Source organism: Megalobrama amblycephala, linkage group LG7 (genome assembly GCF_018812025.1).
Source record: "Megalobrama amblycephala isolate DHTTF-2021 linkage group LG7, ASM1881202v1, whole genome shotgun sequence".
NCBI classification, from domain to species: domain Eukaryota; kingdom Metazoa; phylum Chordata; class Actinopteri; order Cypriniformes; family Xenocyprididae; genus Megalobrama; species Megalobrama amblycephala.
Genome location: NC_063050.1, coordinates 2,586,694 through 2,610,756, shown reverse-complemented (window position 1 = coordinate 2,610,756; position 24,063 = coordinate 2,586,694). Strand labels below are relative to the sequence as shown.

Sequence of the window (24,063 nt, the reverse complement as noted above, 5' to 3'; positions counted from 1 at the left end):
CAAAAGTTAAAAATTATGGAACTTTATTTTGCCATTTCAATAAAAACAAAACCCCTGCATTTGTTAAAATACAATATGTCCTAATTACCTCAAATGTAACAGGCATTACTCATGACATAGTCAATTAAAACTGCACATTATGAATGACAGTTCTATACAGAGCTCGTAAAATGACATACACCTTCAAAAAATTATTCTAAAGCACTCAGAAATTCATTCATATTAGCAAAATGACAGACAATCAGATCTCTGATCATGTGCCTCTGTGGTTCCTCCCAGGAGGTGTTTAAATCTGACACAGAGACACTGAATAACCATAAGGAACTGTAAATCCAGCATAGAGGGGTTCAGTGAATGTGGTGTTGATTGTGTGTAAGTGTGTGGATGTGTGTGTGTCAGAGATGCTGTAGTAGGACAGAGTGCCGGCAGACCAGTCCAGATACACTCCTAATCGATTAGATGGGGATGAAGGGGAAGGAATGTTTGTGCTCTTATTCTTGTGCCAGACAGAGTAAATATTATCACAACAGTAAATATTCCAGGACTTTTCATTGAAACCAAACCGACTATTACCGCCTTCTTTCCTGCTGAGTCCTTTATATGTCACTGCTATATATGCCCATCTACTCCATTCAACCTCCCAGTAACAGCGTCCAGTCAGACTTTCTTTACTCAGAACCTGCTCATGGTTCTTAAATCTCTCTGGATGATCAGGATACGGCTGATGCTCTTTCACATGAGTTGCTGTTTTGTTCCCTTCAGACAGGATGAGCCGAGTATGTGCTGTGTTTGGATCCAGTGTGAGATCACAGGCATCTGAACACAAGAAGAGAGATCACATCATCTATGCCATCATTAAGTATGCAGAGGTGAGTGTGTGTACAGGACAGTACTGTAGTTGTCAAGTCCAAAACGTTGTGTCCTTACTATAGTAGTTAAGAGTGCCTAGTGAGTCAGAACCGGCTAAAAAGACTTATGCTAAACCTTCCAAGTCATATTTCTATTAATATCTAGTGTTTTGTACAAGTTTCTGTGAGGGTTTGTTTACAGGTCACGTTAGGACAGAAAATATCATTAACCTGATATAAAAACAATGGCAGTCTATGAGATTTTCTCACTGATATAGTGAAAGAAACATGTGAGTGGTACTGGCATTCCCTGCATTATGAGGACAAAATGCCCCCACAAAGATTCACAAAGGTCATTTTTGACCTTGTAGGGACATTTGTTTTGGTTCCCATGACAAAACAAGCTTATAGAGATCGTCTGATATCAATATCAAAGGTAAAATAACTAAATGCTTGGTATGTAGTTTATACTTGCCGCTAAAAAAAAGACAAACTCATGGAGTCATGTAATCCGTCATGTCGTGTCCCGATAAATCATCAAGACAAAACAAAAATAATGACTTCATTCATTAAATTTATTTTATAAATTTGAACTGTTGTAATACTTAGTGAACTCAGCGCAGGCTTCCTTGTTTATGTCCAAATGCCAGCTCATTATTGGCTGAATCCTGTGTCAGCATCACATGCATGTGTTGTGCTGCTCACGTGTTCAGCTTCGGCCAATACTGAGTTGGCGTTCAGATGTAAACAAAGAAGCCTGCACTGAGTTCACTATGTATGACGGTTCAAACTGATTAATAAAGTTTGTGTTCCGAAGATGAACGAAGGTCTTAAGGGTGCGGAACGATATGAGGGTGAGTAATTAATGACAGAAATTTAATTTCTGGGTGAACTAACCCTTGAACAGGGAGGATATATACACAGAGGAACTAAGCGGGAACAGCTAGGCAAGGATTAAAGGGGTGGTTCATTGCGATTTCACTTTTTTTTTTTTTGTTATGTTGCTGTTTGAGCATAAACAGTATCTGCAAAGTTACAGCGCTGAAAGTTCAATGCAAATGGAGATATTGTCTTTTAAAGTTATGGCAGTTTAATGCCTACAAAAATGACCGGTTTGGACTACAACATGCTTCTTCCCGGGTTGGTGACATCATAAACCCTGCTAAACATGCCCCCAGGAACACGCAACAAAGTGGGCGAGGCCATGTGGCGCAGCATAATGAAAGCGAAAGAGTTGTGTACACCGGACGCGAGCGGCGCGTCAAAAGATAATAGAACCCATTATAATCTGTGATATTTTCTACACTGGATGCTGCGCTGTTACTTGCTGGATTTGCACAAAGGCTATTACTGAAAGAAGCAGTTCCCACTTTAAAAGCAGAAGCTGCTGTTTATTGGCCCCAAAGTGTAAGTACATTTTATTGTTTGTACATGTCTTTTAAATGTATAGTTATGTATAAATGTTAAGTATAAATCTACTGTTGCTATTTTTTGGTTGCATCAAGGATGTAAACAGACCAACGCATTTTTGCTTCACTAGCCAGTTAGCTAAATTCTATTGCATACTTCTCCAACAAACGGCAACAAACACCAACAAACGTCTATGTTCATAGACAAACAGTTCTTCATGTTATAAATTAAACGCTACCTTTACAAAAATACTATAATCAGTCATGCATTCGGCTACAGTAGTGCTTTAATCAGGATAAAACCATATATTGAAAGCTAACAAAAAGCAGTGACAGCATATCTAAAGACTTTGACACAAATACAAAATGAAATACCATTCATAAATGTCCTTTAACAGCCACGATTGCAGAGGTTCTGCTTGACCCTCTTCATCTGGGTCTGATTCGGGCTGAGCACATTGCGTATTTTGGAGGGAGTGGCTTCATAGAATCAGGAAGTCAAACGAGTCATTCAAATGATGAGGTGTAGAATAAAGGTAAAATATATGAAAAATATGTCTTTTTTTTAAAAAAAACGAAGCATTAAGACATGTTAAACTGCACCCCAAAACACAAACAAAATACCTAGAAAAAAACCACTAAACCACCCCTTTAATGTAATCAGACACCATGGTAACTAATAAGAACATGACAGACAATGAACTAAACAGAACACACGTGACATATTACCTTACCTGTTTGTTTACCTGATCAAAGATTTTATTTTTAAAAAAGATACTTTTAATGACTCTATTTTTCTTTTATTTTTTTGCACTCTTTTCATCTTTTCTCTATTGATGGAGAAGTGTTTTGTTTTGTACGTAAGGAGGGAGTGAAATTGCTGAAATGATAATATTTAAAAAGTGTTAAAATAAACAATAAAAATGTTCAGTTTAGTGCTGTTGTTATAACTGTCAAAAACAGAAATAAAACAATAAATATTGGTTTTGTATATTGGTTATTGGGCACAAAAACATGCAAATAATTTGTATCATATCAGTTCTGTCAATCTCTTTTCTGTTAAAAATTTTTTACTGAAAAAACGTTTTCTGTGATGGGTAGGTTTAGGGGTAGGGTTAGTGTAAGGGGATAGAATATACAGTTTGTACAGTATAAAAATCATTATGCCTATGGAGAGTCTGTGCACGTGTGTGTGTGTGTGTTTACATTTTTGCAGTCCTGGTATGATCCTGGAATATCCTCCATGATCCAATCTAAAAGGAGACAAAAATGTTAAATGGATTAATAATTAATATCTAATGAAAATTATTTTACTATTGTGCAAAAAAATACAGCGCCATGGACTTGACTGATGATTAAAGATGATTAAATTTTAGGGGAAGATGGCCCCCTTAAGAGCAATGTTCATTTACTAAATTGCAATATTTACCTATAGGTTTAGCATATGCTGGGTAATGATGCATCAACAAAGGTGTTAAGGGAAAAATAATAAAAACATTTGTTAATTTAAATTGTCAACTTTTAAACTTTTAGTGAACTTTTAGAGCATGTATAAATTACTTTTGATATTTGTATATGTATCAAAAAAAAAAGTGTCAATAATGTTTTAAATTATGTTTGACAATTTACTTGCAGTCAAAGCAGAATCCCAGTATAGAGATTAATCTCAAAGGTAAATTTGTTTTATGTTTTATATACAGGCATATTATTTTAAATATTTAATTTTCCACATAAAAATATCTCAAAGTAGTAACACTATGAATTCAAATTGAATTAATTTATTCAATTAGCCTACAGGTTTCAATGGAAAGTGAAGATGCCCTATTTGGACGGGACTAGTTTTCTAAACAACATTTGAGTTGCAATTGCAATGTGGGTGGCATTGGAATGTTCACTAACAGTATATCACTGCTTGGGTATTTTGAACTTTACTCCTAGGCGAAGAACAAAAAAGAACTGTGCTGTGAGTATATTGGGGCCTTTAGAATCAGTCTCAAAACTTAGTAGTCTGCCTTTCAGTGTAAAATAATACCACAAAAATAGTTTTAAGTAAATATTAATGTCTTGATTTTCTTAAAAAATAAAACTTCCCCATGTACCTGAGCATGTCCAGTTTGTAGTTTGGATCCTTCAGTTTGTCACTGAGCAGCTGGACTCCTGAATCTCCTGGGTGATTGTAGCTCAGATCCAGCTCTCTCAGGTGTGAGGGGTTTGACTCCAGAGCTGAAGACACATAACCACAGCCTTCCTCTGTCATCATACAGCCAGATAACCTACAGACACACAAAACAGTCTCATAAACAAGGATAGCTAATAATTTTGACATTTCATTGTTAAGCTTTATTTGTGAACAATTTCCTTGCTTGCAATGCAGGGACACATCATCAGTGGACGCCTTAACTGGAATCCATTCTTCTTTTTATTGCAAGGTGAAAGGTGAAAAAGAAGTAAACAGATACAAAATACAAAATATGTAAATGAATTGCAAATAAAGCATGTTAAACAACCATTGCTGAATCTAGGTTTTTTTGACATACAGAATTCTTCAATGATATTAAGTATAATCTGCAATGTACACCGTTCAAACAATTACCCTGAATGCGTAGAACTACAATGTATATAGGAAATCAGATTAATTACATTATTTAAACGATCAGCACATTTGAACTTTAGAAAGTAATATTTTACCATCACACTCTTCAGCAGTCTAATTGAAATACAAACATATGAAAATAAATATAACAGTACACCAAACACAGATTTTCTGCATTACAAACTGGCTTGGCATCTATATATACTTGGTATATATATATATATATATATATATATATATATATATATATATATATATATATATATACTTTTTTCCTAATACAACATTATCATGACAAGGCGGAGCTATAATGAACATGCATGTTCTAATTATGTGTTTATTAGAGGTTGAATTTAAATCAAATACTGACAAACTGCCCATACTACTTCTGAATAGGATGTCAACTTCATAAAATATATAAAAATATGAAAATATATATGGTTCAGAATCAGATTACTCAAATAAATGGAGGTGCCCCTAAATGGTCAGATATGAAGCTTGGGTGTCATCCAGTGAAAAAGTTTGGTACTGCGCACAAACAAAATCTTACTGAAAGCTAATTTTTTAAATATTTCGACCTAAAATTTGGAATGTTTTGAAATTTTTGGCTTTTAAGTTGCTTTTGGCTTTTTGCAGTTTAAGTGTAAAACAGCTTTCATATGGTATGGAAACCTGTGACACACACACACACACACACACATTGTTTTTTTATTTTTTCAGATTTTCAGGAGATTCATTTTTTTTTTCAAATCTCTGGACTGCTGCAATTGCCCCCAAGTATGTTCAGATCCTCCACAATTTCAATTTATGTGCTTTTATCCCTTAAAGTCACTATTAGAAATAAACATTCCAACTTCATTAAAGTACTGAGCATTCAAGATATCAAATATCAAATTTTACACACCTCAGTATCTCCAGCTGACAGTTTGGACTCTTCAGTCCATCAAAGAGCAGCTTCACTCCTGAATCCTGCAGGTCATTGTTACTCAGGTCTAGCTCTCTCAGGACACAATCTGAGGACTGTAGAGCTGATGATATAATTTCACAGGACTTAACAGTGATATTACAGCCAGCAAAACTGAAAAACAAGAAAAATGAACTAATTAACCCACTTCTATAATTCATATTTCAAACATTTCAGCTTTGTTCTGGTAAGAAGAGACTTTAAAAATAAGCAAAATATATTCAAAATGTATTATTTGGTACAACAACAGAAAATGTCATTCCATTTATAAAAGACTCTTCACTATAACACAATTAAAAACTCACAGTGCTTTTCTGCAGTTGATGACTGCTGGCATCAGTCTTCTTCTCCCCTCATCTGATGTGTTGTATTTCTTGAGGTCCAGCTCATCCAGCTCCTCCTCTGACATCTGAAGTATGTAGGCAATTGTTGAGCAGTGAGAAGGAGAGACTTTCTTCTCTGAGTCTTTGTCCGATTTCACAAACTCCTGAATCTCTCTGGACAGAGTCTGATCTTTCACTTCCAGCAGACAGAGGAATAGATTGATGGATCTTTCAGTGGAGAGTCCATGTCCATCTTTGATCTTCTCTTTAATGTACTGTGTGGTTCTCCTGATGCTCTCTGAGCAGTTTTCTTTGTGTGTCAGTAGATCCTGTAAGAGTCTTTGATTGGACTCCAGTGAGATGCCCAGCAAGAACCGCAGAAACAGATCCAGCTGTCCACTCTCAGTCTCAAGAGCTTTATCTACTGCACTTTTAAGCAAATTATGTACTGAAGCAAAATTCTTCAGTTCCTCCATAGTTACATGTACATGGTAGTAAAACACATAGAAAGCAGCAAGAAACTCCTGGACGCTCAGATGAATGAAGCTGTAGACTTTCCTTTGATGAATCACAGATTCCTCCTTAAAGATCTCAGTGCAAATCCCAGAATACACTGAGGCATCAGTGACATCTATGCCACTCTCTCTCAGGTCATCCTCATAGAACATCACATTGCCCTTCATCAGCTGTTTGAAAGCCACTTCAGCAAGTTTCACAATCACTTCTCTGTTGGACTGCAAGAGTTTCTCTGGATCTCTTTCTTCATACTTCTTACTCCTCATATTGATCTGAATCAGCAGGAAGTGGATGTACATTTCAGTCAGAGTTAGAGGGATTTCTGCACTCAGATCTTCTTTCAGGAGCTTTTGAAGCACAGTGGATGAGATCCAGCAGAAGACGGGTATGTGGCACATGATGTGGAGGCTTCTTGCTCTTCTGATGTGTGAGATGATTCTGCTGGCTTGATGCTCATCACTGATTCTCTTCCTGAAATATTCCTCCTTCTGAGGCTCACTGAATCCCTGAATTTCTGTCAGACGGTTGATGTATTTGGAGGGGATCTGATTGGCTGCTGCTGGTCTGGAGGTGATCCAGATGAGAGCAGAGGGAAGCAGCTCTCCTTTCATGATGTTTGACATCAACACATCCACTGATGAAGTCTCAGTCACATCAGAAACTTTCTGAGCATCTGAAAACATCAGTGTCATTCTGCTTTCATCCAGGCCATCAAAGATGAACACAACTTTACACTCCTCGTAAATCTTTGAGTCCAGATCTTGAAGTTCAGGATAAAAGTCTTGCAGAAGTCTTTGAAGACTGTAGTGATGATCTCGGATCAAGTTCAGCTCTCGAAATGAAAGCACAAACATAAAATCTATATCCTGATTGGCTTTTCCCTCGGCCCAGTCTAGAATGAACTTCTGCACAGAGACGGTTTTTCCGATTCCAGCAATACCTTTAGTAAGAACAGTCTTGATTTGGTCCACACATCCTGGTTCAGGTGAGGCTTTAAAGATGTCATTGCAGTAGATTTGAGTGTCTTGTGAGTGTTGTGTTCTGGCTGTTTTCTCCATCTGTAAAACCTCATGTTCTTCATTCACTCCTTCACTCTCACCCTCTATGATGTAGAGCTGTGTGTAGATCCTGTTCAGGAAGGTTTGATTCTCTTGGAGTTTCAGTCCATCAAATAATCTGTCATATTTGATCTTCATGCTAGATTTGTGTTGAGCTTTGACTCTCTTTAGTTCATCATCCTCTATTTGGTCTCCATTCTCAACCAGCAGGGTTGCTTGTGTGTCATCCATCATGAGGTTAGAGGTCACTGGTCCATCACTGAAGTCAGGGGGATAATCCATGAATATGAGAGTCTTCACAGACAAAACGCTGGGTTCTGGAGACTTTGATCTCTGTCTGCTGAAGGTACAGACAAAAAACAAAAAAAAAAAAACAAAAAAAACATTTTACACATACTTGTACAGCTTGAAGGCACATTATATTATTCATTTTCAAATAAAGAATACAAAAAAATATTCAGTGACATGAGAAGTGCTGTAATACGAGTTTAAAAGATTGTTCAAAAGAGCATAGATTAGAATAGATATTAATGTAATAAATACTACACAGACTACAGAGAAAAATAGATATTTATTTTCTCATTCTATCATTAATACTATTAGTGAGAGTTTATTTAACACGATTCAGTCAAATGCTCACAGAAATGTATTTCTACTCTTCACTTCAGATAAAAACCTCTGACAAAGGCTAAAATAGCTAAAGTCTTACCTGGGGTCAGGGGTCACTGTTCCATCCCTGAATTTAGGATAATCCTTCATGGATTTATCACTCTTCATAGACACACAGCTGGATCCAGGAGATGGAGAACTCATTCTGAAGGCAGTGTCCTCATCTTCTATCTTGACGTGGAGACTCATTTTAAAGTCACTGTCCTTCTACTCTTACTTCTCAAAAGAGTGTTGAAATGTTGATTTTTTTTCAGAGTTTTCTGTAATACAGTTGAGCTGTACTTAAGTTAAATTGTTTTAATCCATAGTATTTTTGGAAAGTTCAGTACAGACACATTAAACTCTTAATTTAAATAGCATTCCAGTCTAATTACCTTCCTTATATGATAAAGTAAAACTATAGTTCATTCTATAAACAAAGATGTTTGTTTAAAGGTTGAAATCAATAGATATGAATATAATATAATCGCCATAGAAATGGCCTTAAACAAACTATAAAAAAGGATGAAGATTGTGTCTGAAAGCTCCAATTGATTTTTTATTGGTTAAAATCAATGGAGAATATCTCGTATTTTTCCGTGGGTGCTCGACCATTTCCGTGGGTGCTCCACGGGATCGGCGCCTATGCTACTAACTGACTACATGGAAGCAGGTCACTATCCTCTTCCCTTGTTGGCTAATGTCCACAGCCCTCTGTGGAACTCTCTGTACGATGCTTCATGCAAAAAGTGCCGCCAGAAAAGAGGATGCCACGGAGCCATCACTGTGAAAAACAAATTGGAGGTCTATACTAGGGCTGTCACGATATTAGACACAGAATGAGAAGTGGGATTAATATATTTACACAGCATTGGCAATTTGTCTACATAAATTTAATTCAATATTTAAAGGTGCTCTAAGTGATCCTGGGTGGAGTAACTTCCTGTTGATGTTCGAAGTGTTGTCAAACAAAACAGAGGCTAGCTAGACCCTCCCTCCTCCTCCTCCTCCTCCTCCTCCTCCTCCTCCTCCTCCCCTCCGTGCTTCCTGAAACAGTCATGAACGCGCATTTAAAATCATTCTTGTCGGTTATTGGCTGGAGCATGTTTATTATGTTAAGTGGTCCAGGCTGCACCAGTTTGTTTTTATTGCCGTTTTCGGAGCTTGTGGCGACTACAGAGACCGCGTTTTTTACAGTGTGTTCAGGGGACAGGCAGCTAGCGGATAGTGAGGAGATATTTGCTGTATGTGACAAAAAAATGTTTTGGCCTAAAAACGCGTGACATCACTTAGAGGACCTTTAAATATGGATATTTTCTAATTTTAACTTTTTAATTAAAATGTACCTTAAATATGAAACTAAACTGAACTGCCAGTAGGTGGCAGCAAGTCACTGTCTTAATGAGTGAGTCAACCAATTTGTTCAAATGACTGATTCATTCAGGAACGAAGCTCAGATTAATTCGTTCTAAAGGCGGATTCAGTCAGTAACAAAAACATTTCTGTTGCACGGGGGCTCTGTTCTGCTGTTCATCATTTTGAAATTTTCGTTGGTGAAATAAAGGAAAAAAAAAAAAACAATATTAACAATACCATGTCTAAAATGTAGCTCACATTGTTCATTTAACAATAAGTTGAAGGAACATTGCATTTGTGCTGATTTGGGGAAAACAGCACTCTTGCTTGAGTGATATCGTAATACAACTACATTTTATAATTTGATATAATGACAAAAACTTGTCGGGGCAAAAATGCCCGTGTATCTTGAGTTTTGAGGGCATGTAACTGCACGCATAGCTACATCACGCTGAGTAAGACGAGTAAAGAAAATGCGGTATCTACTTATTAAAAGAATCACCCTTTATTTAAATATATGAACAGAAAATCGCTGTTAACAGGTTAATATAACATTTCCCATTCCATGAGTAGTAAAATAATCGCAACTTATTCTCTAATGGCGTAATCCGCAGGGTGATGGACACGGAGGTGGGTAAAAAGTTTGGTGGTGTTGCCACCCTTTGCACTGACTGTAGCCAGGCAAATTCTGCAGATTGGGCTGTCTAAGGAGCCGAAAAACTCACATACTGTCGCGCTTACTTTACTTTTTTCGGGTGTGGACAGAGCTTCTCAGTCTCCCGCTCGGAATAGCTGCGCGCTGCATCTTTTTCTTGTTTGACAGATGTCAGCGTTAAGGTGCAATACTGCCACCTAAGAGCTCAACCAGGTACTGGCGCTGGAGTATTTACATGTCATGATATCATCATAAGCGTCCTATTCATTTTAAATATTGTGGTTATCACCAATGCCGGTATATTGTCACACCCTAAATTAACACGATATCGATATTTCATGCTGTGAATATCATGGTTATCGTCAATACCGGTATATTGCGACACCCCTAGTCTATACGTCCAATTGCTACGCTGTGTCAGGCCACTTCCCACGACCGGTTTGTTTCCCAGCATGTCCTGGAGGGATCGTGTTGATGGATCTGGCTGATTGTGCCAAACTTTTCCAAAGCAGTGTGATCATTCTGCGAGTGGAGAGGCGTGGATCATATGAACCTTCGTTGTTTGCAACATGAGCAGTCTCTTGTCAATGAATTAATACCAATCAAGCTGGCACTGACAAATGCTCGCTCGCTGGTAAACAAAACTTTCATTTTGAAGGAGGAGATTGTTTGCCAATTTCTGAACTTCTGCCCGAGGGCTACATACTGTATGTATTAACTCTCCTTGCCCTGTTGGTCGAGGGTGGGGGGATTAATGACAATGCATAAAAAAAATCAATGTCAGGTACTCCCAGTTGAACCTCTACAAAGCTTTGAACTTCAACTATTCCAAATTGCAGCTACAAACCCTGTGACGGTCAGTGTGACTATCCCGGCACTTACGTTTTGGGAGCGTGATGATTTGTTGTCCCGCCGACAACTCAACTTGATGGGCGGTTCATTGGCTGCACCGGTTTCTGCTGCTGTGGTGCTCTTTTAAAGGAGATTGTTAGATGTGATAGTTTGGGGAACTTGGGTTTTGGAAGTTTCGTTTGAGTTCTTTTTCACTTTGCTTTTTCTTTGCTTTGTCATTTGGTTTTGCTTTCATAACCCATGCTGTTTTTGCTTTTACATCTTTCTACACTGTAACAGCACATTACAGATTCCTTGAGATACCTTGCCTTATGCACTGACCAAACTGATGTTTACAGAAACATTTTTATTTTATTTTATTCCTTTGTTTTGTTAACTAATTTGATTTAATAAAGCTTTTTCCATTTCGAGCTCAATTATGGTAGTGTGTTTCCCTTTTTTGTTGCTTCCCTTTGAGCCAGGGGTTGTAACAGTCAGTTTAGTCTGTTTAATCAGCCACTGAAACCAAATAGAATGTTTGCCCAGGAACTCTCATATATTTTTTGAATGAAATGTCCTCTAAGTATGATTGCCTTTTGCGCTTGGGTGATTTCAATGTGCCTACTTGCTGTGGCAAATCTGATTAAATCTGGTAAATAGCCCGACTCACAAACTAAGCATTATGTTAGACTTGGTTTTAACTTATAATTTGCAAATTGAAGATGTAAAGGTTTGTGGGACTATTTTTTCTGTTCATATGTCTACCACTTTTAAGACCTCTACTGCCACTCAATCTGTACTTTTGGATGACCCTTTGTGCTGGTCAAGGAGATTAAGTGATACTTCAAATGCTGAATTCTCTGCGCTGTTTAAAACAAAGTGCAATCTTCTGAAGCTTGAATCTTCTTCTATAGTAGAAACATTTCAATCTGAGTTTAAAGCAGCCCACAGCACAGAGTCGGCACCGTTGAAAGTTTTAAAGGTAACACTTTACAATAAGGTTCATTAGTTAACATTAGTTAACTACATTAGTTATCATGAACTAATAATGAACTGCGCTTCTATAGCATTTATTAATCTTTGTTAATGTTAATTTCAACATTTACTAATACATTATTAAACTCTTGTTAACATTAGTTAATGCACTGTGAACTAACATGAACAAACAATGAACAACTGTATTTTCATTAACTAATGTTAACGAAGATAAACAAATACAGTAACAAATGTATTGCTCATGGTTAGTTTATGTTAGTTAATACATTAACTAATATTTAACTAATGAACCTTATTGTAGGCTAAAGTGTTACAGTTTTAAACAATATTTTTTGGCTCTAGATAAAGGAGATACTTATTACACATAGTAGGTTTAAAAAGTACAGTTTTGAAATGGTTTCAATCCTTTGTAAGTGATAGATATTTTTCAGTCAATTATGGAAATTCGACATTACAATACGCCTTCCGTCTGTGTTTTAATGTTAAACAAGGACAAAACAGAGCTCATTGTTTTTGGGCAGACGAATTACTCTCCTAAGGTCCTTTTAGATTCGAGCTCATTGGCATCGTACTGTAAAACATCGGTATGATGTTTATCACGTCTTGATTTTTGTAACTCTCTCTATTGTGGCATCCCCGTCGCATCCCTGGTCTGATTACAATCAGTGCAAAATGCCACAGCGAGGCTCTTAAAGAGGGTCAAGAAATTTGAACACCTATTTTAGCTAATTTGCACCGGCTCCCTGTTCATTTTAGAGTCAAATATAAGATTTAATGTTTATATACAAATCTCTAAATAATCACGCCCCCACATATCTCGCTAATCTTTTAATTCTTTATAATCCCCCTAGAGCATTGTGTTCAGAAAACCAAAAAATCTTGTAGTACCAAAGATAAATCGCCTTCAAAAGGTGCTTTTGCATTTATGGGGCCGATATTATGGAATGAGCTGCCTCTATCTTTTAGACCTTTTAAAATCCTTACCAGTATTTAGGAACTTGCTGAAAGCTAATTTAGCTCTGGCAGCTTATAACAGTTAAACTCTATGTGGTATATGTGGTGTCTATGATGTTTGATTTGTTAATATATGTGTTTTATGTTGTATTGTTTTTTTTTTTTAATTTTATGTAAAGCACTTTGGTCAACCTTGGTTGATTTTTAGCAGTGCTATAGAAAGAAAGAAAGAAAGAAAGAAAGAAAGTTGTATTTAGAAACCATATCCTTCTGAAGAACAAATGGTTCTGTTGGAGATTAGGGTTCTTTATTCCTGCCTTTTTGTGCTTTGGTTACCATAAACATAATTGCTTTTACTTAAATTAAAGAGACTGTGAAGTCACATTTCTACCCACTCAGACAGTCACATGCCAAAACCACATCATCTGAGGAAGTGAGACTCAATAACAGCAAAACACACACACAATGATGCCGATTAAGACATCATAGAGGATTGTGTAGATATTTTACAGGAGTGTGTATTTATTCACTGTTAATAATCAGTTATCATTGAATAAAGTATTCACCTTGCTGTCAGCTTACGTAAAGCCTTAATTTGAGGTTATAAGGAATAAGAGGTAGACAGAGTAGGTAGAAATGAAAACCTTTTTAAAACCTTGTATTTTAACAAAAATAATATATTAGATATTAGCATTAATATATTTGATATGAATAAAAACCTTTATATTAATATGCAGTTCAGTTATTAGTTCATTTCAGGCATCTTGAGTTGTTGATCAGGCATTTTTGTTACGCTCAGCACATTCATACTCATTTTTGACTGTTTATTCAGACTTTAACATTTTCAACTGCAGTGTGTGAATAAAGGAACTGGAAATCTGGACACACAGTTTAAAATACTGTAGTGCATGTTTAGTAAATAAAACTGTTTTTTAGTACTAGGAGTTTAACTAATGTAGTCATTCTGATGCAGTAGAAGTGGAGTATTCAGCACTGCATTTGTACCATGTCAAATAGATCATATTTGTATTACAGTTAAAACCAATCAATTATACATTATAAATCAATTCTATATGTTCAGTGTATATAGCCTTTTTTAGTCTTTCAGTCTATCTTTGTTTTAACAATGTTACATTTATAATGGAAATCTGAGTCAATCTGAGTAAATGGCAAAAGTAATTTACTTAAGCACTTTAGTTGTGAATATTTCTGTTATTTTGGTCAGAGCTGATAACCTAAAATACCTATTATATAAACATATAAGAGGTTAACCAAATCTTTTTTTTTTTTTTTTTTTGAAATTTCATGTAAGTAAAAAAACAACAAAAATATAGCATCCAGTTTTTATATAATTACATGCTTACATAAAGAATAAGTTCTGGACTTACCACAAAATATGCGGCCGTTTAAATAAACAGTGTCAGCAGGTTTAAGCCTTGGAATAGCGTTGCTTACTCTCCAGCTCTTTTACTTTCACTTCTTGATATCTAGTCTTAACTCTACTCATCTGAAAGACAAACACACTCCCTCTAGTGTCACAGAACATCATCACATTCTAAGAGCAGATATATTTTAAACTGGTGACGGAACACACATTATGAATGAAAGTTAAACTTTTAAGAAGGTAAATGATAGCTTTTAGCTGTCAAGACCAGGAGAAATCCACAGTAAAGCATCTCATACAGAGAAGAGATCCAGACAGAGGTGTAAAGTCCAGGTTCAGAAAGTAAAAGTCCTCCTCAGTATTTTGTTCCAGTCACCTGGATTTGCTAATTAGCACAGTTTTTTAACCAGGAGGTACACAGCAAAAACTCCAGTGTTAAATTAACTCTCCTGGGAGTATATGTGAGACAAGAGTGTTAGGCCCGGTTTCACAGACAGGGCTTAAGCCTAAACCAAGATTAAGCCTTAGTTTAATTAGGATATTTAAGTAGCTTTTATAAACGTACACTAGAAAAAAAAAAAACATAATTGGTGTGCATCTTGAGACAAAACAATGACACTGACATATTTTAAGATATGTCAGTGCAAGTTACTTTCAGTTAAAACAGCTCAAACATGCATTTTAATCTAGCCTAGTTTGTGAAACTGGGGATTAAAGTGTTAAAATAACCCCCGGTTTCACAGACAAGGCTTAAACTAGTCCTAGACTAAAATGCATGTTTGAACTGTTTTAACCGAAAGTAACTTGTCCTGACATATCTTAAAATATGTCACGGCCATTGCTTTGTCTCAAGATGCACACCAGTAATGTTTTTTTTTTTTCTACTGAACATTTTTAAAAGCTACTTAATTACCCTATTTGAACTAAGGCCTAATCCTGGCTCAGGCTAAGCCCTGTCTGTGAAACCAGGCCTAAGAGTGTTAAATGAACACTGAAGGAGTGTTAAAGTTAATGAGATAATTAAAGGTGCCCTAGAATTAAATATTGAATTTACCTTGGCATAGTTGAATAACAAGAGTTCAGTACATGGAAAAGACATACATTGAGTTTCAAACCCCATTGCTTCCTCCTTCTTATATAAATCTCATTTGTTTAAAAGACTTCCGGAAAACACGCGGATCTCAACATAACACCGACTGTTACGTAACAGTCGGGATCATTAATATGTATGACCCCAATATTTGCATATATGCCAGCCCATGTTCAAGACATTAGACAAGGAAAGGCAGTATTAACGTCTGGATCTGTGCACAGACAAGGTAAGCCAGCAAGAACAACAGCGAATGGAGCAATAGATGGAGCAATAATAACTGACATGATCCATGATAGCATGATATTTTTAGTGATATTTGTAAATTGTCTTTCTAAATGTTTCGTTAGCATGTTGCTAATGTACTGTTAAATGTGGTTAAAGTTACCATCGTTTCTTACTGAATTCACGGAGACAAGAGCCGTCGCTATTTTTATTTTTAAACATCTGCAGTCTGTATAATGCATAAACACAACTTCATTCTTTATAAATCTCTCCAACAGTGTAGCATTAGCCGTTAGCCACAGAGCATATTGCCTCAAACTCATACAGAATCAAACGTAAACATCAAAATAAATACTTTACTCACATAATTCGAAGCATGCACACAGCATGCATGACGAACACCTTGTAAAGATCCATTTGAGGGTTATATTAGCTGTGTGAACTTTGTAAATGCACTGTAATATAGTCGAGAGCTCGTGTGGCAGGGAACACGCAATTTAAAGGGGCGGCGCTGCCAAAATCAGTGTATAGTTAATGATGCCCCAAAATAGGCAGTTAAAAAAAAAATTATTTAAAAAAATCTATGGGGTATTTTGAGCTGAAACTTCACAGACACATTCAGGAGACACCTTAGACTTATATTACATCTTGTGAAAAAGCATTCTTGGGCACCTTTAAGCGATTAATTGAGTGATGATTGACCATTATTGAAGATACCTGGTGTTAACAAGCAGAATCACCAAAAGAGAAAATGCACACCATCATGGTGATCAGTGTTTGCTTTAACTGAGCTCTTGACTTTTGACTTTTTAATATTAGATTTTGTTTGAGCTGTTGTAACCTGTTGTACATATACTAAGAATTTGTTTTAGTGACAGAAGCTCCACAGTGCAACAGAGTGACAGCGACAAAACAAGACACAGATAATAAAAAGAATAAAAGAATAATATACAAATATACAAGATAGACAAAGTGCAAAAAAACAAAAAAAAACAAAACAAATATATAATATAGACAATTTGTATGTACAGTTATGATGTGTGCAAATTAGAAATATATATAAGTATGTGTTTTAAGTAAATAATGTGTAATAGTGTTGTGTGGTCCGTGTTTGTCAAGTGTTCATGAGATGGATTGCTTGAGGGAAGAAACTGTTCCTGTGTCTGGTCGTTCTGGTGCTCAGGGCTCTGTAGCGTCGACTAGATGGCAGCAGTTCAAAGAGGGAGTGTGCTGGATGTGAGGGGTCCAGAGTGATCTTCTTTGCCCTTTTTCTCACTCTGGATAAGTACAGTTCTTGGAGAGTGGGGAGGGTTGTGCCAATGATTCGCTCAGCAGACCGGACTACCCTCTATAGTCTTCTGAGGTCAGATTTGGTAGCTGAGCTGAACCAGACGGTAACTGAAGTGCAGAGGATGGATTCAATGATGGCAGAGTAGAACTGTTTCAGCAGCTCCTGTGGTAGGCTGAACTTCCTCAGCTGGCAAAGGAAGTACAACCTCTGCGGGGCCTTTTTCACAATTGGTTTCTTTTTTTCTTTTTTGATGTAATGTAAAGTAATGTTCATTTAACAAGTAAGATGTGTCAACGTTAAGAGTAATGCATGAATTTACATTGATTCATAAATAAATAAAAAATGCGCCGCCTCATTTCAGAACACCACTGCACGCCACTGCCGAGGATGCATTTTCCTGCAGGTGGATACAGGCGGCCAGTGTAAACGGTGCTGTTCTTCAGCACCCTGGCATCGTGCACAGTCACCATTGGTCTCACCTTCCCCGGACTCCATTTCCCAGCATCCCTCCTGATCCACACCTGCACCCAGTCAGCTCATCTCATTACATGGATTCCCTGCACCTGCACATCCTCATCAGCAATTCCTTTAAAGACTCACTGATCCTGCACTCCCTTGTCTGTCCTCGTCTTTGTTTACGTTGGTTGTTTTTGTTCCTGCTTGTGAGTGTTTTAGTGTGTTAATAAACCTTGCTGCTTCATTTGATCCTGCATCCTCTCTTCGCTTTGCAACCAGCCCTGACAGTGTGTATGTATTCAAGTTTATTGATTCATGTGTCTTTTTTCTCTCGTTTATTTTTTTATGCATTCATTTATAACAATAAATTACGTCATTTCGTTGCTTCAAATCAGCCTCTATCATGGTGTTCACAGACATGTCTTTTTATTTTGAAGTAAAATTTTCTAGCTAAATAATCTGCGTTATTTGACAAATATTTAATAAGCTAATAATAATTAATAATATTATTAATAATAATAATAATAATAATAATAATAAAGTATAGGCTATTGAGCTGTATATCTGAATGCATATCAAAATTCACCTAAACACTTTAATCGTCTACAATTCTGAAAGAGGTATTTTGGGTTTGAAATTTCATATAAAGAAGACAAAACACAAATATTCACTCATTTTTTATAACTACATGGTTAAATATGAAAAACTTCGAAACTTACCACAAAATATGTGGCTGTTTAAGTTTCCAAATTTAACAGGTTAAAGGCCTCAAAATTGAGTCTCTGTTCTTTATTTTTGATTGTAGTTTCCCGACTGGTAACCAGACCCATAAACTCCACCTATAAGTAAAACAATCGCGCTCCCTCTAGTGGCGCAGAGCGTCATCACAATCTCAGTGAGTCTGTGGGGTTCACCAATAGACTGTAAAAAAAAATATGGACGAAATGTCCATGACGTCACCCGTAGATTTCTGAAGAACATTTTGGAAGCGAAAAAGCGGCCGTCGCCATCTTGGCAGCGCGTCATCTCGCGTCACTCCCGGATAACTGAAAATGGGCCAAGAGGCGGGACGTGGTTGAAACTGAAGGTAAGGATTTTTATTATTATCGCTGTGCAGGATATTTTATTGTATATGACAGAAACAGCTCAATAACCCTTTTATTGAAAGGCTTAATATGTGTCCCGTAGACCGGCATGTTGCATTACGATTGCAAGCAATGTCAAAAATGTGATAAATCTCAAATGCCCCGGTATGCTGTTCTCATCGATACGCTTGTTGTACTTCATGGAGTTTTTGGAAGCAACAACAAGTCACAAACAGTTCTGTAATGGTGGCGACACGATACATCACAAAGATACACAGCACCAGCGTTTAACATTATGATTGTTATATCTGCTGCAGAGCAACAGGATGAAAACAGGGATCAAGGATCAATCCTCATCTGGCGATAATGTTATGTTAATTCTAAGAATGGTTCATTTACATTCATGTGAACAACTGAAGTGCACACTTGGATAGATTTTGATTGGTTCTCAATGTTTTTTTAATGTTCATGAGCTGAAACTACTTTTAACCATTATGGCAATAGTAATCTGGTGTCCTTGTCATGCCAGGGAACTGTGAAGGAAGAACAATGTTCAAACAGGTGGAGTCCAGCGCTTTGAGTAAACAGACAGTCCATAACCTTTTGTTTGCTAATGTCTCGGGCATTGCAGCAGACCATTATGTCAGTAAATAGACTGCTTGTCAAATGCTTTCCTTGTCATGCTCTTTGTCGTCGATATTAAATGACAGAATCGCCAATATCACCATAATGACACAAAAACAGATGGCGATCAAGACTCGATGTCTCGTCGTAAAGGATAGCTTTGGTTCAACCGGTTCAAATGGTTCAACAGTCAAAGTAATTTTAGCTGGGATGACACGCAGCGGGACAGAAGGCTCCTCTGGGATCACAAATGGAAATAGCTCCTTCCCAGCAGGCACTCCAGTAATGCTGGCAAAAGGGCAATCATTAGAAGCGTCATAAAATCTCACATTCCTCCACCATCCTCCCTTCAAATCAAAACCATCCTCTAGCCTCACTCGCACTACTAAGGGATTCGTCTCCAGCTTAAAGATTAGTGGTGTGTTCAGGAAATGGTACAAGTATCCATCACGTCTGATGCCCCAGAAGCCGTTTTCAGGAGTCAGAGGTTGCGTAATAGATTTTCCCTCCGATTCAAAACACACTCCAAGCGTCCAGTGCCGACTGTTTCCCACCTCAATTTCCCACGTGTGAACACCATCACCATATCCCACACTCCCCAACACCATACGTTTCCTGTACAAAGGAAGAGCTTTGGGCTTGTCCTGCCGATGGAGACGTGATGAGGTCACAGAGGTCAGATCATCTGACACAGACATGTCCGGTGGAGCTGCATTTGGGTTCAGGATCACAGGATCTGTGAAGAGATTAGAAGAGATCATCCATTGTTTTTTCATGCACTGTTCAACATTTTTTGGGGATTTTGGGCTGGTTTGTTTCCGTAACTCGTCTTCTTTCAGAGTAGTGTGGAAAATATCGAAAATACACATTTAAGTATTTATGGCACTTTATCTATTGGATACACTCAATTTTACAGTTTTATTTTATTCCTTAAAACATGGTCAAAATGTATTTTTGTCCATTGATCCAAAATCCCCTCCGTAACAACCTTGAATAAAAACCTTGAAAAACTTGAATACATCAAGAAAATGAACATGAATTTTGGATCTGGCTTTATCCAATGTCCAGATTTCATTCCTGGAAATGTATGTAAACTAGTGTATTTAATTCAATGAAACTGCCTCATTTACAAACTAACTTGTTTTGTATTACAATTCTGTAATATTATATTTGTCTCATGTACAGTGATTAATCATTTGAGAAAGAACGGTGATATCTATTAGTTTAATTGTTATTCCAATTCATTTGTAGCTCTTAAAGACTTGTTAACAAATACATCTAGTACTCACAGTAAGGGCAGATGTCCTTCATCTTCTCCCACACTTGATACTTCAAGTTACCCAGATGTTTGGAAACATCAATATGAAACTCTGAATTCACTTCTGCATCTGGAAGTGTGTATTTAGCTCTAAACACACACACACACACACACCTCAGAATAACAACTGGACACAACTAAACTCTATTATATTTTTATTTAGAAACCAATAAATACCTGTTCATAATTTCGTTATAATTCTGTGGGAATGCACATTGAGACAGATCAGTGACTGATGTTAAATGACAAAGCAAACGTAACCAACACTGAACTTGTGAGTATATGAAGTTTCTTCCCTCCCACCTGAAGGAAAGTGACGTCATCATCCTTCATTCCCTCCTCCACCTCTCGGAGTCTGTCTGAGAGTGAACGTATTTTGCCCTTTGTTTTCTTCTCCATCTTTCCTCTCTTTTCTTTCTCTTCTTCATTTAGAGCTGCTATCCTGCTCTCCTCCTCCTTTTTAAGGAACCGGTGGATTTTCTTAAACTCCTCCCTGATTCTTCTCTCTGTCTGCTGAACCTGAGACTGGGGGGTTTTAAATATTAATTTTAAATGTAACATTTGATAAACATGACCACCACCCTCATGAGACTACATTAGTTTCACAGATTGATTACACATCATTTTGAGTCAATTAATTTAGGGTCAACAACAAAAAAAAACTTCCTTCCTTACAACAGGGCTCCTATAATATTTGTGGACAAACTTTTCCAATTGAATTAAGCTCTCCCCAGTTTTTTTCTTCTTTTTTTTTTTCTTCTTCCCACTGTAATTAATTAAGTCCTCTATTGGAATCTGGCAAGTTTACTGACAAACAAATATATATGGAATTTGTCACCTGATTGTAATTAGAGATTTTTGCATCTTGTGCTGCACCATTTTGCAATGACCACAAGCTCTTCTCAGCTGGACGAAGAGCTGCTTTCAGCTTCTCCTTAAAAGATAACAAAACAAAGAATTAACCTGCAGCCACCATTTTTTTTAAAACCCAATTTACTACAGGGTCTGTCTGTGATAATCGACAGCATGCCATGTCACACCCAAGAGAGCCTCATCAAAAGGGTATGTATGCGCCAAATACTTCTGAATCTCTGAATTTCTGAAAATGTCAATTTACATATTTTCGCAGTAAAATATAGCTGCAAGCAGCGATGACGGGCCCAAGCCCTGGTGCCACCTGGGGCAACTGTGCATGACAGGCAATATGCATTTAAACCGGGTGAATGTAAAAGTAAAATGTCAAAGTTATTTGAATACGCCACATTTACTGCAGTCAGCTGGTGAACCTATGACTGTGAACCACAACAGCCACATCCATGAGGTCATTTAAATTTAGATTAATATATTGTCATTGAATGTCATAGGTCACTTTCAAATGAATGCAAAGTTATATTTTGATGCTCAAAACTCTTTGTATTTCCATTATTTATCAAGTTTTTTTGATTTTTTTTATAAACTTAATTATTAACCTACCCAGTTAACCTAATCATAAAACTATATTGTCAGTGCCCTACAAATGAACTGGTTCTATGCCTTTATTTTGTCATTCAAATTTGTATAGAAAAAGTCGAGGCCTAAGGGATTTCTTATCCTTTAATGCAGGCAAAAGCACACAGCAATGAAAGGGTTAACCAGCTCTAACTATCAAAAGTGAAAGTGACACACACACACACACACACACACATTTATAGGATACTTCCAAAAAACAAACAAGCAAACAAAAACAGTATTCATTTAATAACGCCATGAAATGCTTTTATTTTTAATTTATTTTATTTTAATTTATTCAACATTCTCACCTTTCGTTGTCGAACAGCTTGTTGTAGCGACAGTGTTTTATGCCATTTGTGTTCGTGTTTCTTACATGTTGCACATATAACCTGTTCATCTGTTTGACAGAACAGCTCGATTTTCTCTCCATGAATCTGACACACTTGTCCTCCATCCCTGTCTTTCCTCGTGTTTTGCTCTCTCAGGTAAGACTCGCAGGTGTTCCTCAGGCTCAGATTGGACACCGGTTGCTGCTGAGACACCTGTCGACAGACGGGACAGTTTCTGGATCTGCTCGAGGTCCAGTGATCATTGATGCACTGACGGCAGAAACTGTGTCCACAGCTCAATAACACAGGATCACTGAAGAGTTCAGTGCACACGGGACACGACAGCTCATCCTCAAGCGCCATTTAATGAGGAAAAAATACCAAGCGAAGAAGAAAATTAAAAACATAAACCAAGATTTCACGCAGACTAAATCTGACTGACTCGATCAGCGAAAAACTAAAAACTAACAAACAAAACACTCCCTGATATCGCATGAATGACACGTCAAACTTTCATTGGTAGAAAAGGTTGACAAGAATCACGGGTTCAAAAGTTTTTTGTTGTTGTTGTTGTTTTTCTTTTACACAATAGGGGGCGCTGGGCGCTTATGATCCTCTCAGAATCAGATTCAAGTATCTTATTACCAAAAGCATTAAAAAGTATTAGTGACATTATATATTACACATGAATGCAAAAATTTCGTAAAATACACATCTTAAAAACAGTTAAAAAGTCAACCAGTCTGAGGTTTAGGAGTGAAGCTAGTTCTTTAGTATTATAAACTTCGATATAGGGCCAAACACCTACTTTGGAACTGTAAAAAAAAAAATATATATATATATTTTACATATATTTTTTTTAAAATACATTTTATAAAATATGGTTTCTCAAACATGATGTTTTATTACTTTTTTAAACACAGCAGCTGCAACAATACTAATGATGTAGGTGATGATGATGCACTATGCAAACAATTTGTCTAAATAAATTACTTTACAAAACTAATAAATAAACAAAGCCGCATGACAATCTTGTTTATAGTCTATTTATCATTTCATCCCCTTATTATTATAAAGTTTTTATCTGTATTCTGAGTAGTTTTGAGATATTGATATTGATTGTCCCATAATAAGAATATGTGAATAACTCAACTTTGACAAAAATGTACCTTATAATTCCAAAGGGGACGATATGTTATAATTTGCATCATAATCAAAAGCCTCATGTTTGTTCAGTTTGAGAGAACAAAAGTTCTAGATACTTATATGTCCTTGAACGTAGTCTCCCCTCTGACAGCCAAGCTAGTGTTTCCTTCACATATCAAAGTATCTTTAAAAGAGAGGAAGGGAGTTATACCTTTCTATACCAAAATTGGATGAGCTTGAGATTTTTCTGATAATTCATCAAGTCCAGTTCCAGTATGACACATCTAAAGTACAACTCAGTAAAGAAGTAATAGTATTTTAACACAATGGGATCAGAACAGTCAAAATATCTAATCCAGTTCCATCTAATTGAAGATCGGATTCATTACGCCGGTATGGATGGTTTGTTGAGGAGCTGTCTCACTGGCTGTTGTGTCGATGAGGCCTTCACAATGGATGATCTAGTTGACTCA

General features: G+C 36.8%; 2 protein-coding genes across 2 annotated transcripts; both read right to left on the bottom strand.

The window, feature by feature from the left end:
- LOC125271009 (protein NLRC3-like) lies at positions 1-14,607 on the bottom strand. The gene is made up of 7 exons (XM_048194929.1): positions 14,540-14,607; positions 8,421-8,640; positions 6,120-8,051; positions 5,755-5,928; positions 4,357-4,530; positions 3,464-3,510; positions 1-816 (listed from the first exon to the last, which is right to left on the bottom strand). Exons 2-7 carry the CDS (start codon positions 8,567-8,569, stop codon positions 287-289), a joined length of 3,006 nt encoding a protein of 1,001 aa, XP_048050886.1. The 5' UTR covers positions 8,570-8,640; positions 14,540-14,607; the 3' UTR covers positions 1-286.
- Positions 14,608-18,261: 3,654 nt separating this feature from the next.
- Positions 18,262-23,183, bottom strand: LOC125271019 (E3 ubiquitin-protein ligase TRIM35-like). Its single transcript, XM_048194951.1, has 6 exons — positions 22,424-23,183; positions 21,463-21,558; positions 20,928-21,149; positions 20,802-20,824; positions 20,596-20,714; positions 18,262-20,042 (listed from the first exon to the last, which is right to left on the bottom strand). The coding sequence occupies exons 1-6, from the start codon at positions 22,805-22,807 to the stop codon at positions 19,345-19,347; spliced, it is 1,542 nt and encodes a 513-aa protein (XP_048050908.1). The 5' UTR covers positions 22,808-23,183; the 3' UTR covers positions 18,262-19,344.
- Positions 23,184-24,063: the final 880 nt, after the last annotated feature.